This window comes from Cercospora kikuchii, assembly GCF_019650295.1.
Source record: "Cercospora kikuchii DNA, contig_00007, whole genome shotgun sequence".
NCBI classification, from domain to species: Eukaryota; Fungi; Ascomycota; class Dothideomycetes; order Mycosphaerellales; family Mycosphaerellaceae; genus Cercospora; species Cercospora kikuchii.
The window spans coordinates 2,108,591-2,124,803 of NW_025408588.1; the positions used below are offsets into that span (position 1 = coordinate 2,108,591).

General features: G+C 51.7%; 4 protein-coding genes across 4 annotated transcripts; all 4 read left to right on the top strand.

Annotated features, from left to right (window-relative positions):
- Positions 1 to 405: 405 nt before the first annotated feature.
- CKM354_001091900 (uncharacterized protein) lies at positions 406 to 856 on the top strand (the record flags this gene model as incomplete). The annotated part of the gene is made up of 2 exons (XM_044806391.1): positions 406 to 542; positions 592 to 856. The coding sequence occupies 2 exons, from the start codon at positions 406 to 408 to the stop codon at positions 854 to 856; spliced, it is 402 nt and encodes a 133-aa protein (XP_044662326.1).
- A 342-nt stretch (positions 857 to 1,198) lies between these two features.
- CKM354_001092000 (uncharacterized protein) lies at positions 1,199 to 1,650 on the top strand (the record flags this gene model as incomplete). The annotated part of the gene is made up of 2 exons (XM_044806392.1): positions 1,199 to 1,329; positions 1,395 to 1,650. 2 exons carry the CDS (start codon positions 1,199 to 1,201, stop codon positions 1,648 to 1,650), a joined length of 387 nt encoding a protein of 128 aa, XP_044662327.1.
- A 745-nt stretch (positions 1,651 to 2,395) lies between these two features.
- On the top strand, positions 2,396 to 2,825 carry CKM354_001092100 (uncharacterized protein; the record flags this gene model as incomplete). Its single annotated transcript, XM_044806393.1, has 2 exons — positions 2,396 to 2,541; positions 2,603 to 2,825. 2 exons carry the CDS (start codon positions 2,396 to 2,398, stop codon positions 2,823 to 2,825), a joined length of 369 nt encoding a protein of 122 aa, XP_044662328.1.
- A 10,508-nt stretch (positions 2,826 to 13,333) lies between these two features.
- Positions 13,334 to 16,059, top strand: CKM354_001092200 (serine/threonine protein kinase CLA4; the record flags this gene model as incomplete). The annotated part of the gene is made up of 3 exons (XM_044806394.1): positions 13,334 to 13,356; positions 13,525 to 15,493; positions 15,547 to 16,059. 3 exons carry the CDS (start codon positions 13,334 to 13,336, stop codon positions 16,057 to 16,059), a joined length of 2,505 nt encoding a protein of 834 aa, XP_044662329.1.
- Positions 16,060 to 16,213: the final 154 nt, after the last annotated feature.

A 16,213-nucleotide genomic window follows, 5' to 3' on the forward strand; every position in this document is an offset into this window, starting at 1 on the left:
CTCACTTTCAGGCGACCAAAGGGCTCCGGCTGCTCTACAACCCCGATCGTTGTCCGCATCCGCAAATACCCTCATGAGTTGAGGTCCCAGCAGCTGCCCGCCACTCTGCGCCCTGCTCCATCATTTTGCCCTGCGATCGAGCGACGTCTGCAAGCTTAGCAACAGTTGGAGCTCCAACACTTCATGGCTTGCTATCGCGGACAGACCTCAAGTGAAGTTGCCCCTGCGCCGTTGAAGCTGGTGTGCTTCACTTCTTGATCTTGCATCGCCAAAGCTATAGCAAAACGACCCCCTTCCACTTCCGACGCGACACACCGACTATCCCCACCACCATTCTAGTCGAACAACATATCCCAAATCAGCACTGCCTCTTTCACACCGTAAGCCCCATCAATCGCTGCCACCATGCCACCAGCAAAGTGGGACGACGCTCGTCACAAGCAGCTGCTCCTGGCTGTAATCCACCTGTCGACAATCTCAACCCCCAACTGGGACAAGGTCGCAGCTGCAATGAATGAAGGCTGCACTGGTTCGGCCGTTCGGTAAGGGAGGATCGAGATGCGCTGCCTTGCGCCGCTAACTGAGTGGTAGTCAGCAGTTCAACTTCCTGAAGATCAAAGCGAAGGAGGAGTTCGGAGAGGCTGGCGACGTTGGCAACGGTGAAGAGACCAAGCCCAAGGCCGGGGCCAAAGCTGGCAAAGGTCTCACGAAGAAGACGACTGGCGAGGGTACCGTCAAGTCGGGTTCGAAGCGCAAGGCTGACAAGATGGCTGTGGACGATGCAGAGGGCGATGGCGGCGTCGAGGGCGAGGAGGAATCGATCAAGCGTGTTAAGGAGGAAGAAGACCATATCTGAAGGCTCGCCCTGAGCAAGCCAAAGAGTTAGCACACCCGATTCTCCCCCATCATTGTACTCACTGCGCGTCACTGCTTGTAGGAGCCATCACTTCAGAGGGCATCATGTGGCATTAGAGGGGATTTGAGGGAGCAAATTGACCGATTGGTCAGGGTTGACAGGACTCAGTCTTGCTCACTGTAGCACACCAAAACCTAATTTGGGGCACAAAATAATTTCCAGCTGCTGCTCTCCCCTTCTCTCTCTTTCTTCTCACCCACAACATTCAATCGCACAACTCTGCGCCCCAAACACAACACTCAACCGCACACCAACACAACAACACAACAGCACACATCCACCATGCCTGTCACCTGGGACGACGCGAAGGAGAAGCAGCTCTTGCTGCTCATAATCCACCACACCCAGCCGTCGCCACCATGGGCCCAAGTCGCAAACGACATGGGCGAAGGCGTCACGGAGGAAGCCATCAAGTAAGTCCATCACTGATCATTCCCCATCACCGCCGAACCATTGAAACTGACCGTCGACCTCACAGGCAAAAGCTCAAGAAGCTCAAGGCTGCCGCGAAGACCCAGTTCGGTGAGCCGACCAGCACTGACGGCGCTCCACCAAAGACACCAGCCAAGCGCGGTCTCTCCAAGGCTGTCACCGAGACACCTGCTAAGCCTCGCAGCGCCGCTGGCAAGCGCAAGGCGAAGGAGGTCGAGCGCAACACCGAGGAGGAGGACGAGGACAAGGCTCCGGCCAAGAAGGTCAAGTCTGAGGTTGAGGATAGCAATGGCGATGACTAGGCGGATCGCTACGTGACACTTCTTCGTCAGGCGCAAGCTCTACAGAACTGAGGATTGGGCGTCTTGGACGGAGAGTGCTTGGGGCATAAGGACGGCACGAAACGAGCAGCTACAGGACATACGAGCAGATTCCGCCGTGCGGATCTTGAGTAGATGAAGATGACCTGACGGTCAAATTGATACTGAAAACCACATCTTCCCTCTATGTATTGTGCTCTTTGATTCCCACCGTAAAAATGTGTCGGAGAAGGCCCCGGAGGCATGTTTGTGTGGTTCATCGTTCGCGTGACTTCTCGGGGCCCCCATGATTGATCTGCGCGTCTGCTCCACAACACCCAGCATGTGCATAGCTAAAGTGAAGCTCATTTTGAGCGCGTAAGAAAGCTACAGAGCATCGTAGAGCCCGCTCTATGCGTCCCCATTGGCCAATATGAGCTCTCCTGGACATGTGAAGGCGTTCTAATCCCGGTTTCACGCGCGTGCGGACCTGCTCTGCCCGTTAAAATAGGCAAACAGTGAGTCCTTATTGGCCGTGCATGCTCAGGCAATAGCACGTGTCACACACAGGCAGAAATTTTGCTCGTGCTCCACTTTGACCGTGCCCCGACTTTCTTCTATTTCTTCTGCTTCAGCTTTCTTTCCCCCAACACCCAAACATCAACACACAACCGCGCCTCCTTCCACCACAACACTACTCCAACACAACCTCGTCCACTTACAACAACACCAACACACTACCATCATCATGCCTGTCAACTGGGACGAGACCAAGGAGCGCCAGTTCCTGCTGGCTATCATCACTGCCAACCCCGTCACCCCAAACTGGGACCAGGTCGCGCAGATGCTCAACACGCAGAGCGGTACCGACGACTACGTCGGAAACGCACTTCGGTACGTGCTTAACATGTGTGCCCCTGACCGTCACCTTACCACATGCTAATCTCATATGTAGTCAGAAGTTTGCCAAGCTGAAGAAGACGGCCGAAGAGCAGTACGGCGGCTTCGCTGCCGCTGACCCAACTCCAATCAAGAAGACCACCACCAAGCGCAAGGCCCCGAAGAAGGCTGCGGAGGACAAGGAGGACGGTGAGGAGGAGGCTGCCGCCCCGAAGACCAAGAAGGCCAAGACTACCAAGAAGTCTGACTCGGTCGTCAAGGATGAGGATGACGAGTAGCGCTCTTCTCTATCGCACTCCATACAACATACATCTGCTTGCACTAGAATGCAGTAGATTTGGTCTGCTGCTTGGTGTGGACGCCGCCTGCGGGCAGATGCCTCCTACATGAGCTCACGAAGATACGACTGAATGCATGAATGTTCCCCTTGATCGGGGATCTAGCAGTAATTTCTCCCTGTTTCACCATGTTGTGTTGTTCTCTATCTACTGTGTCACATGCGTTCTCTACTGTGTCATACTCGTTCTCTACTCTGTCATGTGTGTGCTCTACTGTGTTTAGATCCGCTGTATAATGACCTGTGATGGCTCACATGCTCGTCCCTTACAAGCCAATAAATCATTGAAGCCTTCACATGCCTTGCCATATGTCGATGCATATGCCTCAGTTAGCCTCAGTTTGCTGCCTTAGACTGCCTTAATCGTCGGCTCTGGCCCATATCTCTGGAAGAATTTCCCGTTGGACGCTGCTCAATCGACAAATGCGAGGCGACATGAACCACATAATTTCCTAGAGTAAGTGTCTTGGGGACCGGACATAGCGAGATTTGAACGAATTTTCTCGGTCTCTCTAGATGTTTTGCACGTTGGATGCTGCTCAATTGAGAGATACACAGCGACGTGGGCCACAAATGGTTCCAGAGAGGCGTCTTTGAAGCATTGGACATAGCGATTTTGATCGAATCTTCGCTATTTTGGAAACAATTTGGCCTCTATCTCTGAAATAATCTCCCGTTCACTGCGGCTCAATGTACATATCCGCAGCGATGTTGACTGAATGTTTTTCCAAAGTGACGTTTTTTTGAGCACTAGATATAGCGACATTTGAATCATTTTCCCTATTTTGATCGAATTCGGCTTGTGTCTCTGGAAGAATTATCCGTTCAACGCTTCCCAATTTACAGATCCACAGCTAAATCGATCAAATATTTGTCCAGAGGGAGGATCTTCAAGCACTAGACATAACCACTTTGGAATTAAATCTGTCATTTTCATGCGATATTGCTAGTATCTCTGGAAGAATCTTCAGTTCGAAGGTCTCAAATCTGCAGATCCGCAGCGACATTAACCAAGATTATTTTCAGAGAGAGGGTCTTTGAGCATTCGACATAGCGATTTTGGAATGAATATCGCTATTTTTGAACGAATCTTGCTAGCATTTCTGGAAGAATCTTCAGTTGAAAGGTCTCGGATCTGCGGATTTTCAGCGATGCGGACCGGAACGATTCTTGGAAACAGGTTTTTGAGCGTTTGACATAGCCATATCTGGGCAAATTCTGCTTGTTTCTCTGGAAGAATCTCTCATTGAACGCTCTTGAATATGCAGATACTAGGCGATGCGGACTGAAACGAGTCTTGGAGACAGGTTTTGGAGCGTTTGACATAGTCATTTTCGAATGAATATTGCCATTTCTGGACGAATTTTACTTGTTTCTCCAGCTGAATCTGTCTCTGAACGCTCTTGGATCTGCAGATCCGCGGCGATACAGACGACAACGATTCTTCGAGACAGAGTCTTGATCGTTTGACATAGTGATTTCTGAACAGATTTTGCCATTTTTGTACGAATTTTGCTGGTCTCTCTTGAATGATCTGCCGTAGTACGCTTCTTGATCTGCAGATCTGCAGCGATGCCAACTGAAGCCGTTCCTTGAGACAGGTTTCCGAGCATTGGACATAGCGATTTTCGTATGGATTTTACTAGCCTCTCTAGGAGAGTCGTCCGCTGCATGCTTCTTAATGTGCAGATCCGTAGCAATATGGAGCAAAGTTATTCTCAGAGAGAGTGTTTTCGCCGTTGGACATAGCGATTTTTATGCTGTTTTGAACGAATATTGCTGGTTTCTCCGCTCAGATGTGTCGTTGCACGGTCCCCGGTCTGCTCAACTGTGGCGATGCGGAGTAGAGATGTTTCTGGAAGGGGTGTTAAAGCGTTGGACATAGCCATTTTCGGACGTTGATTTGCTAGTTCCTCCAGAAGAATGCTTCGTTGAAAGGAGCCTGATCTCCAGATGCTTCAGATTTTGACCTAGAACTCGTCTAGAGAAAGATCGATAAGCGTTGGACATAGCCATTTCTGATCAATTTTTAGCGCAGATTCGCAGTCTCTCTCCAAAATCTTATCATTTAAAGGTGCTCAATCTGCAGATTGTCCAGACTGTGGCCAGAAATAATCTTGGAGAAAGTTCTATAAGCTGTGGACATAGCCGTTTCTGAACGATCTCAAGTGCAAATTGGTATGCTCTCTAGGAAATCTTGTTATTATAAGGCGCCCAATCTGCAGATACTGCAGAGTCTTACCAGAGCTATGCTCAGAGTAGGATTCTGAACGGTGGGACATACCCATTTCTGAGGGCATTTTGTCGTTCTCTCTGGCAGATTCCATCGTTCGATGCATCTCAACCTGCAAATGCCCCAGAGCTTGGCCAGAAATATGTTTGGAGAAAGGTTCAAGACTGTAGGACATAGCCATTTTCCAGCAATTTTGAGCTAATGTTGCCAATATCTCCACAAGAATATGATGTTGGACGGTCTCTGAAATATAGATTCCCCAGAATTGGCTCAGGAATATGTTTGGAAACAGCTTCGAGATCGTGGGACATGGCGGTTGCTGGACGTATATTGACAGTCTCTCCGCAAGAATCTGTCGTTCGAAGGCGTGCGTTCTCCCGATGCCCCGGACTGCGGACCACATGTGATGTAGGACTAGCTGAACTGAGCGTGGACATAGCGATTCGAGAATGAATATTGACAGCTTCTCCGCCAGAATTTGTCTTTGGAAGGCCTCCAGTCTCCGGATGCTCCGAATGTCGGACCACGTATGTTGCTGAATCAAGGCGAAGAGACGGGGACGTAGCGATTTGAGAACGAATATTGTCAATCGCTCCGGAAAAATACCTTGCTGGACGGTTCTGAATGTGCAGATGCGCGAGGGTTGCGACTATACATGCTGTTTGAGAGATGTTTGAAGCCGTGGGATACAACGAGAATCGATGGGTTTTGCTCGTTTCTCCGGCAGAACTCACGCTTGAATGGTTCTGAATGTGCAGACGTCTCGGAATGCGGACCACACCCATCGCCAGAAAAGACGTTTCCAGCGAGGGACATGGTGGAAATCGATCGAAAATCGCCGTTCACTCTGTCATAAAGATGCCCCAATGCCATCCAATGTGCAGACGACCCTGACTTTCGACTATTGGCACTCTTTGAGAAAGGCTTTGAACCATGGGACATAGCGAAAATCGACCGTGTTCTGGCCAGTCTCCAGCAAAATCTTCTGTTCAGAACCGACGAATGTGCAGATACTCCGGACCTGCTACTATACGTCTTGCTGGAGTAGGCGTTGCAAGCGCATGAAATGGCGAAATTGATCAAAATCTGTCAGTCTCGTCAGAGAAAACGCTGCCTTGAAAGCCATCTGATGTGCAGATTTCCCAGCCTCTCGACTCCTCTTGTTACCGGAGAAAGCTCCTGAACTGTGCGACATAACGAAAATCGATCGAAATTTGCCTTTCTCTCCGCAAAACTCGGTCGCTGAATGCCATCCATTATACAGATGCAGCGGACTTTCTGTCATGCCTGCTGCTGGAGAAAGCTTCAAATCATAGCACATAGCCGTAGTTGATCGGATTTCGACAAGGTCTCCAGGAGAAAGGTCTTTGGAATGCCATCTGATGTACCTATCGGTCCGATCGAAGCTCAAGGTGTTGATAGAGCGACGTTTCGGAGCACAAGACATAGCGAAAATCGATCGAATTTTGCCCATCTCTCCAGGAGTGAGTTGCCCTAAATGCCAATTCATGTAAACATCCGCTCGATCAAGGCCGAAGCTCTTGATAGAGCGACTATTCAAACCATAAAACATAGCGAAAAATCGATCGGATTATGCCATGCTCTCCAGCAGAATCCGCTATTGCACGCCACCTGATGTGCGCATCTGCCCAGTCACGGCGCAAGCGACCGATGGAACGACGGCTCAGTCTATACAACATAGCCAAAATCAGTCGAGTCGTGCCATGCTTTCCGAGAGAATCTGCCGTTAAATGGCATCTGATGTACACATCTGCCCGATCAGGGCTGAATGTGGTAAGGGAGCGACGGCTTGATCTCTGCGACATGGCGAAAATCGGTACAAATATGCTAATCGTTCCAGAGGAATCTGCCATTGAATGGCATCCAATATGCAACCGCACCGGAAGTCCCACTGCAACTATTGCTAGAGATAGGCTGCAGACCGCCGGACATAGCCATTTCGCGGAAGAAAGATTGCTTGTTTCCAGATACAGCTATCGGTCAACGCTACGAAATCCGAAGAAGCATCGCAGTTTGGATGAATGTGTGTTTCGAGAGAGAGTTCTGAGCATGGGACATAGCCATTTGTTGGTTAGGCAGTGGACTCCTCTGTAAGAACCTGCTGTTGCCAGCCATCTAGTGTGTTTGTCTGCAGCGAATCGAGCCGGCACTGTTGCCGGAGTATCGTTTCAATCCATGGACATGGCCATTTCGCGCAAGGAATGGTGTTCTGTCTCAAGATCCACGGAGCGGTCAGCGCCATTGGATCCGAAGAAGCTTCGCGTTGGGGATTCAATGTACTTTCCGAGAGACAATTTTGGCCATGCACATTGTCATTCTCGCGTATGCAGTGGATATTTCTAGAGACGTCTCGCAGTAAGAGCCATTGGATCTGCTTGTCTGCAGCGGTCCTGACCAGAACTCCTCTCGGAGAGAGGCTCCAGACCGCGGGACATAGCGATTCCAAGAGTTGTGCAATGGATGTTTCTGAAAAAGCCGAGCGGACAATGCATTTCAGTGGAAAGATCCGCGGCGGCAGCGACTGAACATATGTATGGAGTAAATCTTCCGACCGTCGAATACCGCCATTTCATAGATAATGCAGTAGGCATCTCTGGGAAAATCTGTGCCTGAACGCCGCTAAATTGGCATCTTCGTAGTATTACGGGACGCCGACTTCTGCTAGGAAAAGGCTCAGATAGTGAGACATAGCGGTTTCAAGGACATTGCAGCGGATGTCCCTGAGATTATATGTCGTTGAATGCTCGTAGATGCGCAAGTTCGTGGCAAAAGCAAGCAGAAATACTTCTGGAGAAGGGTCAGGCCGTAGGACATAGCGATTTAGCTGGCCATTCCATGGGATGACTCTGGCTCCAGCTAGACATTTACTGCATTTCAATGTGCCAATCAGCTGCGATGTGACCCAAAATTGTTGCTGGAGAGCGGTCCAGATGGTGTGACATAGCCATTTTGCGGATAGTGCAGCGGATTGTTTCAGAATGTAGCTTGTTGTCAATGTAGTTCAGTCTGCAGCTCCGCTACGGTCTCTAGTATAACCGTTTCCAGAGCATGGGTCAGAGCATTCGAAATAGCCGTCTCACGGATAGCTCAGCAGGATGATTCCGGACACAGCTTGCCAGTCAACGCAACTCAATCTTCAGATCGGCGGCAATTCTCGCCAAACGTTTTCGTGGAGAGCAGTCGAGATCGTGGGACATAGCCATTTCGCAACTGGTTCAGTAGGATGTTTTCCAGCAGAGTTTGGTCATCGATGCAACTCAATCTGCAGATGGTTTGCGATCTGAGCCAAAAGTTTCCGTTGAGAAACCGTCAAAAGACTTGAAGTAGCGATTTTGTAGACAGCGTAGTGCGAGGCCTCCGGATATGGCGAGACGATCAACGGCATTCAGGCTGCAGCTCCGCGGCAGTTTGGAGCAAGAATTTGCTTGAGAAACGGGTCAAATCGACGAATATGGCAATTTCGTGAACAGCGCCGTGCAGTGGCTCCAGCTTTAGCGGGACGGTCAACGCCATTGAATCTGCAGCTCCGCTGCGATCTGAATTACCTGTTTCTCGGGAGAAATAAGTCGTAGCAGAATTTGCAGCTGTCTCTCAGTACAAAGCAGGCAGGTCAACGCTGTCCAGTCTACAGCTTCGCTGCAGTTCGACCCAAATTCGCCCCTGGAGACACGTTCTGGAGGATTTGACATGGCGATATTCTGAACACCGCAGTGGAATGTCTCTAGATTCAGCTTTGCTATCAATGCCCCCTCATCCGCAGTCGCGCTTTGAGTCGGTCGTAGCATTTTCATGGAGAAAAGAACCAAACCATGACTTGGAGCTGCATCTTCGTGTAAATTTGACAAAGAACGCCATTGCAAACGCAGAAACGCTGGGAGTCGGACCAAAAATGCTCGTGGAGAAAGATTTGAGATGTCAGAATGGACTTCGTCTCTAAGACATGTAAGCGGTCGAAGCCATTCCATCCGCAGATCTGGCGCGAAGCAGACCATATTTGCTATTGAAGAAGGATATCGATTCGTTAATCTCAGCCAGTTCTCCGTGCAAGCTGGACAGTCAAGGCCATTCCAGCCGCAGATCCGCCAGACTTGGAGCCAGATGTGTTCTTGGAGACGAATTCCGACTACGCAAAGGATCCGTGTCTCCAGGTTCAGTCCATGTCCAGCGCAATTCGGCCCGCAGATCCGTAACAGGGTGAGCTGAGTAGCGCGGTGGAGAGGGAGTTCGAACCTTGTGACATAGCGGTCTTGCTAGCTGGGATGATTGAGTCTCTCGATCAGCTTAGTGCTCAATGCTGTTTGATCTTCGGATCTTTAGCAAGCTGAAACGAAAGTATTCGCGAAGATGCGGGTCTGCCCTGTGCGACATAGCTGAATCCGTGCCCTGAGTGGTTGTATCTCCGGCACAGCGTGGTGGCCAGTGCCTCTAACACCGCAGATCCGGAGCAAGGTGAGCGTGGGCGATTTGTAGAGAGCTACTTTAGACCTTGTGACATGGCGGTTTTCGGAGCTTTGGTAGTTGAATTCCAGAGATGGTTGAGCGATAAATGCCATTAATGCTGCTGATCCTCCGCAAGCTGAACTAAATGCACTCGTGGAGACATAGTCTCAACCCTGCGACATAGCCATTTCCGCGGCTTGCGTAGTTGCCATTCCAATAAGCGAGGAGATCAGTGCCATCGAATCTGCAGGCTCTTTGCAAGCTGAGTAGGATGGATCTGTAGAGAGATAGTTGGGACCCTGTGACATAGCGAGTTTTGCAGTCTAGGATTTGGCCTTCGAAGACAGCTCAGAGCTCAATGCCGTCCTTTCGGCGAATCATGCGCATGTTGAATGGAATAAAAGCTCGGAGATATCATCCGTGGAACAGCAATTTGGCAGTTTGCGAACTGGAAATCCAAGAACGGTGCGAATGTCAATGCTCCCCAATCTGCAAAATTGCAGCGCTAGGAATGAGACAGATCTGTAGAGACAGGCCCAAATCATGGAACGTTTAGCCGTAGCTCCAAGATGTCGAGTAAGCCGATGCAATCCAACGTGCAGATCCGGAGCAATTGGCCTTGATCACATACGTGGAGACGTGTTTCCCGTCTTACGGACATGACGGTCTCGCGCTGAGGTTGTTGTATCTCATCCAGAATCTCGGCGTTCAACGCCCCTCAATCTGGAGCTTGGCCGTATTGCGAACAAGGCGGGTCCATAGAGAAAGCGGCAGGACTGTGACACGTAGGATCGTAGCTCTGGAATGTTTTGGCATTCAGCGGTATCCAATGTACGAATCTGGAGCGATTCGCCTTGGAGGTATTCGTTGAGAGACTCTTGAGCCCACCTGACATGGCAACTTTTGTGGCCAGTATGGTTCCAGGATAGCTTAGTGGCCAACGCGATCCAGTCCGCAGATGGGTGGCAAACCGGATCAGAGTTGTCCTCGGAGAGAAGCTAGGGATCAGGTCGAATGCGTGCGTGAAGAGAACTCTAGAGAAAGTCCATACCATACGACATAGCGATACTGGCTGCCTGTGTGAAGAAATTTCTAGAAGAGCTGAAAGGTCAAGGCGATTTTGCGTCCAGACTGGTGATATTTACGGCCAAAGTAGTCTTCAGAGAGAGGTCGTTCGGAGTAATTACCATGTCGATTCCCGAGGAAAGTGTAGGTCATTTCCCAGAGCAGGTTGGTGGTCAAGGCCATCGATCTGGCAAATTCGCAAGATGTCTGATTGATATTTGAGTCAGAAGGAGAAAAGCGTATTGCTTTCCGAGGAAAGCGCGGGTCATCGTCTGGAATATCTTGGCGGTCGCAGTCATCCATAATGCAGATTGGCGAGGACTCTGATCAGTAGTTCATCAGAGAGAGGTCATTTCGAAGAAGCGACCTGTCTTTTCCAGTTTCTTGCTCAATGAGGGCTCTCGATTTACTGAGCGGTCAACGCGGTCCAGTTCCCAGACTGGGGAGAACTTGGAATGACATCTTTGCAGAGGGGCCTTTCGGAAGTTGAGAATCTCAATGACAGTGAAGCTCTCAAAACAATCGAGGCACCAGATTGGCGAAAGCTGTGATAGATATACCCAGAGAGTGACAGTGCGGTAGTTAGATGTCTCCAAGATGGCAAAGCGGTCGATGCAAGCTAGTTGCCAGATCGGCGGAATATCTGACCAGTATCTTGGGAGAAAGGAGCTGTTCGGAATCAAGGACATAGCGAATCTCGCGATGGCGTAATCAAATATTTCTAGAACAGTGAAGAGGTCAACTCGACTTGACTGCCGGGTTGATGAGACAGCTGCTGAACATCTCATGAGAGAAACTGTTGAGAGGAGGGGATGTAGTGAGTCTCGAGGAAAACGTAGCTGAAAATCTCCAGGACGGCGAAGCGCTTCACGCAGTCTGATGTAGAGGTTGGCGAGGGGATCCTAAAGATATCTGGGAGAGAGACTGCTCGGCGGAAAGAACTTCGAGCATTCGTAATCGCGTCGTCAAATGTCTCCCGGACAACGAAGCGGTCGACGCAGTCTCGTGTGCAGATGAACAGGAAACTTGATTTCCAGCTTTAGAGAGAAGTTCCATTCTAAGGGAAGGACGTGTCGATTTGGCGATGGCGAAATGTCTCTAGGACTGCTTGGCGATCAATGCATTCGAATCTGCAGGTGGGCCAGGGAACTGGTGTTCTTTCTCACAGAGTGGCCGTTCCCGAAAGAAAGGACAGAGAGATTTGAGAACGTCTGGCAGTGCCTCTCCCCGGATGAGAGCCTGCTGCGTGACACCGATGGGAAAGGAGTCTCCAGGCCCACGAACTTTCATGCATCTGGAAGCGTGTTGCTCACGTTCGTATGTTTCTTGAAGTACATTCAGAGACGCAGTTCCTGTAGTGAAAGTTCGGCTTCGGCATGCTCGGTCCGCAGTACGGAGAGCATGTTCGTTCCTGCCATTGCGGCGAAATCGAAATACAGCCCAACAGGATATACATAGGAACGCCCGCTGGGTTTGGAGATGTGCTAACCAAATCAAATATAAAAACATGTGGGAGTCCAGCATCAACATCAGTCGGGCTTCTTCAAATAGGAAGCCGATGCTTACAACAGAGGGGTAAAGTCCATGGGCTGAGACGGCGAGGGGCCAACGACCAGATCTTGGGAGTCGGGACAACTTACCGGGGCTTGCTCCAGACAAAATACGCTCGGGCTAGGGTGGGCTGTTGGGCGGCTGGGATGGAATGGAGTTTGGGTCGCCAGCGGAAGCTAGACATCGGTCCTCGAACTGCCAGACCGAACAGATGCGAGGCCACGGCGAGTGTTGCAGCTTGAAGGTTATGTGCAGCCATATGCAAGAGTATACGTGCTGAAGCGGAGGCGAGACCGCGGGGAGAGTACGACAAGATGGTGTCTGAATCTCGCTTGAGACGTCGACTCTGCTGGGGCGTCATCATAGTAGAACATTCTGAAACATTTTATCTCTGCGCGGCCTGAATAAGGCTCTTGAGAGAGAAGCATCTGGGGCCAATGGTGGTGGCCATGAGTCGCATCGCGGGTCGCTGCAGCGCGGGATGCGATGAGGGGTCACCGTCCTCCAGCATGGCGGGAGGCGAGTCGCTGGCGACGAGCAGTGAACGATGGGCGGGAAGCGGTAAATGGAGGTGAAATGAAGAAGCGATGGGTGTCTTGGAGACGGCGATGACAATACGAGACAAGCTTTTCCCCCTAGACAGCACTACTTGGGCTGTGTCGGCGTTGATGCACAGGGTGATGGGCGGGCAGGTTTGTGAAACAGCAGAGCGCCATCCATGCTCCCTTTGCCCAAGCACGCGACGTCTCGAGATCTGTTCGCCTGTCGCACACCTCCACCACCGCCGCCGCTCGCTACATTGTTCACGCTCGCCGCCCAACGAGCCCGCCGCCGTCTGTCATTGTCGCCGCCGATCCTCATTGTCGCTCACGCCCGCTTGCCGCCCAGCCTCCAAGTCCGTCAGCGGCTTCAGAGTTCAGGGTGCCGCTCACCCTTGACCTCACTGCTACTCGAAGACCAACCACCACCGCACTGCGCGACTGTCAGCGTGTCGGCCACCGCGCACCGACAGCGTCACCGAGTCCGACGACTCTACCACGACCGCGCGGTCACGCGCCCGCTCCTTGCGCTCCGCCCACCTGCTGGGCAGCCCACCACGCTCGGCGCATTGTTGGCCACCGCTGCCAAACGCTCCCGCCATGGCCGGCAATCAGCCCAATACGTGAGTACCAGCCTGCAGACATGGCGACACTGTTCCACATGCGTGCAGTCGGCGACGAGGATTCCTGGAAGCATACCTGTGGACATGCAACCTCGATCTCCAACCGCGACGGCAGGACAAGGCATTACGCCGCGATGCAATGAGGGCACTGCTGACTTACGGCGACAGACTCTACAGGCCGGACCAGTTCATGAATCCAGGACCTGCCCCACCGCCGCCCACAGATCGTCGCCCGAAAGTCACACTGACTCCAAACGTCTACAACACACCAGGCAATCCGAACTTGAAATATGTCGGTAACGACTCCGACAGCTCCCTCAATGCTTCGCAGTCGTCGCTCGGCCGCACAGCAACGAGCAATGGCGAAATGACGGTGATCAAGGATGGCTGGGCGAAGGTCAAGGAGGAGGGCGGAGGCTTTATGAAAGCATTCTGGAACGAGCGCTTCCTCGTCCTGCGGGAGAAGCAGCTTGACTTCCTGAAATCCAGCTCTACCAACAAGACCACAAGCGTCATCTATCTCAAGGACGTGTCGCATGTGACGCGTTCCGACAACTACCCCTACAGCTTGGAGATCACTCGCGACGGGAACAAAATATGGATTCTCAAATTTGACACAGATACCGAGGTCTACAACTGGATGGACAATATCTACGATCGCTGTCCTCAAATGGGTGGTGTTTCGCACCCCACAGGCTTTTCGCACCGAGTCCATGTCGGCTTCGATCCAGTGACAGGAGGCTTCGTCGGATTGCCAGTCGAATGGGAGAGATTACTCAAAGGCAGTGCCCTGACCAAGGACGATATGGCCAAGAACCCGCAGGCTGTCATGGAAGTCTTGCAATTCTACACCGACAAGCTCCAAGTCCGAGCAGACGACCCGAAGTCCTACCCGTCACTCACACCTACGCCCAGTGCCGAAAACAACGCGAACAAACAGCTTGGCTATTCTGCGGGCAATGGCGTGACGCCACCTAGGCCGCAGCCCCCAGGAGCGAGTCGGCAGGATAGCAACTATAGCGCCACTAGCCAGTCGAGGGCACCTGGCAGCGGTTATGGATCTGGCGCGTCCAGAGATCAATCGTCCGATCGCCGAAACGAAGACGAACGCAGACGGCGACAGGAAGAGCAACGTGAGCGTCAACGAAGACTTGACGAAGAGCAGGAGCGCAGGCGGCGAGAGCAAGAAGATCGCGAGTATAACGAGTCTCTGCCAAAGCACAAGCTGCCCCTTGCGAAGCAAGAGGTCGGCGGGGGAGGTTACAGTGACTCTTCATCGCGCGATGCGAGTCCAGGTAATGGACAAAGCAGGTATAACGCATCTAGACCAGCGCCTCCTGCACCATCACAAAGCAAGAGCGGCAGCACACTACCGATACGGAATTTGCAGGCACAGAGAGCGGCGCCGTCGCCTCCACAGAATGGTGGGTCAAACCCTGCAAAGAAACCTGGCGCACCTGCTCAATCACCTTATGCAGTCAAACAACCTTCGCCAGCAAACGGCGGGCAGTCTAGGAAAGATGAAGCACCGCTCACGCGGAAACCATCTGAGACTGGCCACCAGAAGCAGCCATCGGCCTCGGGCCAAGTCAAACCTCTGAATGTTGCGACTAAGCAGCCTACCGGCAAACCAGATGCCGTGAAGCAGGCCGAAGCCGCGCTCACCAAGAAGGACCCAGAACCGAAGAAGGAAGTTCGAATGAGTGCCATGTCCGATGCCCAGGTTATGGACCGTCTGCGATCAGTGGTCACCTTGAGTAACCCTCTTGAGAGCTATAACAAGCAGAAGAAGATTGGTCAAGGTGCCTCTGGATCCGTGTACGTAGCAAGGGTGCGCGAGAATGCTCCGAGCTCGACCGCGCAGAACTTGATCAAGCAGTACGGACCCAAGGCTCAAGTGGCTATCAAGCAGATGGATCTCCGATCGCAACCAAGGAAGGAGCTGATTGTGAATGAGATCATCGTCATGAAGGAGAGCCGCCACGACAACATTGTCAATTTCCTCGATGCCTTCTTGCAAGAGGAGACCTTTGAACTCTGGGTCGTCATGGAGTTCATGGAAGGTGGTGCACTGACTGACGTGATTGATAACAATGCCTCTATTACTGAGGATCAAATTGCGACGATATGTCTGGAGGTGCGTAAGAAGAAAGAATATTGGATCGTGAAGATTGTGCTAACCATTCGCAGACTTGCAAGGGCCTGATTCACTTGCACGCCCAAAACATCATCCACCGAGATATCAAGTCCGACAACGTTCTCCTGTCCTCCCGCGGCGCAGTCAAGATTACTGATTTTGGTTTCTGCGCAAAGCTAACAGAACAACGATCGAAGCGTGCTACGATGGTCGGCACACCGTACTGGATGGCTCCGGAAGTCGTCAAGCAAAAGGAGTACGGGTCCAAGGTCGACATTTGGTCTTTGGGCATCATGGCTATCGAGATGATTGAGTCCGAGCCACCGTATCTGAACGAAGAGCCACTCAAGGCTCTGTACCTCATTGCAACAAACGGAACGCCGAGACTGAAGAAGCCAGAGAAGCTGAGCAAGGAGCTCAAGGCTTTCCTCAGCGTCTGTCTGTGTGTGGACGTCAAGTCCAGAGCAACAGCGGAAGAGCTCGGAAGACATGAATTCTTGCAGCATGGATGCTCTTTGGCCAGCTTGAGCGAGCTTTTGCGGTTCAGAAAGGGAGGCGGACACTAAAACTCGGTGAGAAGAGAATGGCACAAATTTATACCCACATGGCTGCATGCCTGAGCCGAGTCGATTGCCAGACGCGTTGCGAAGCGCGACGGACGTGAGCGCGCGCGTGTTGAGGCTAGCCCTCAATTGGCAAGGACCACAGGCCGAGTCGCGC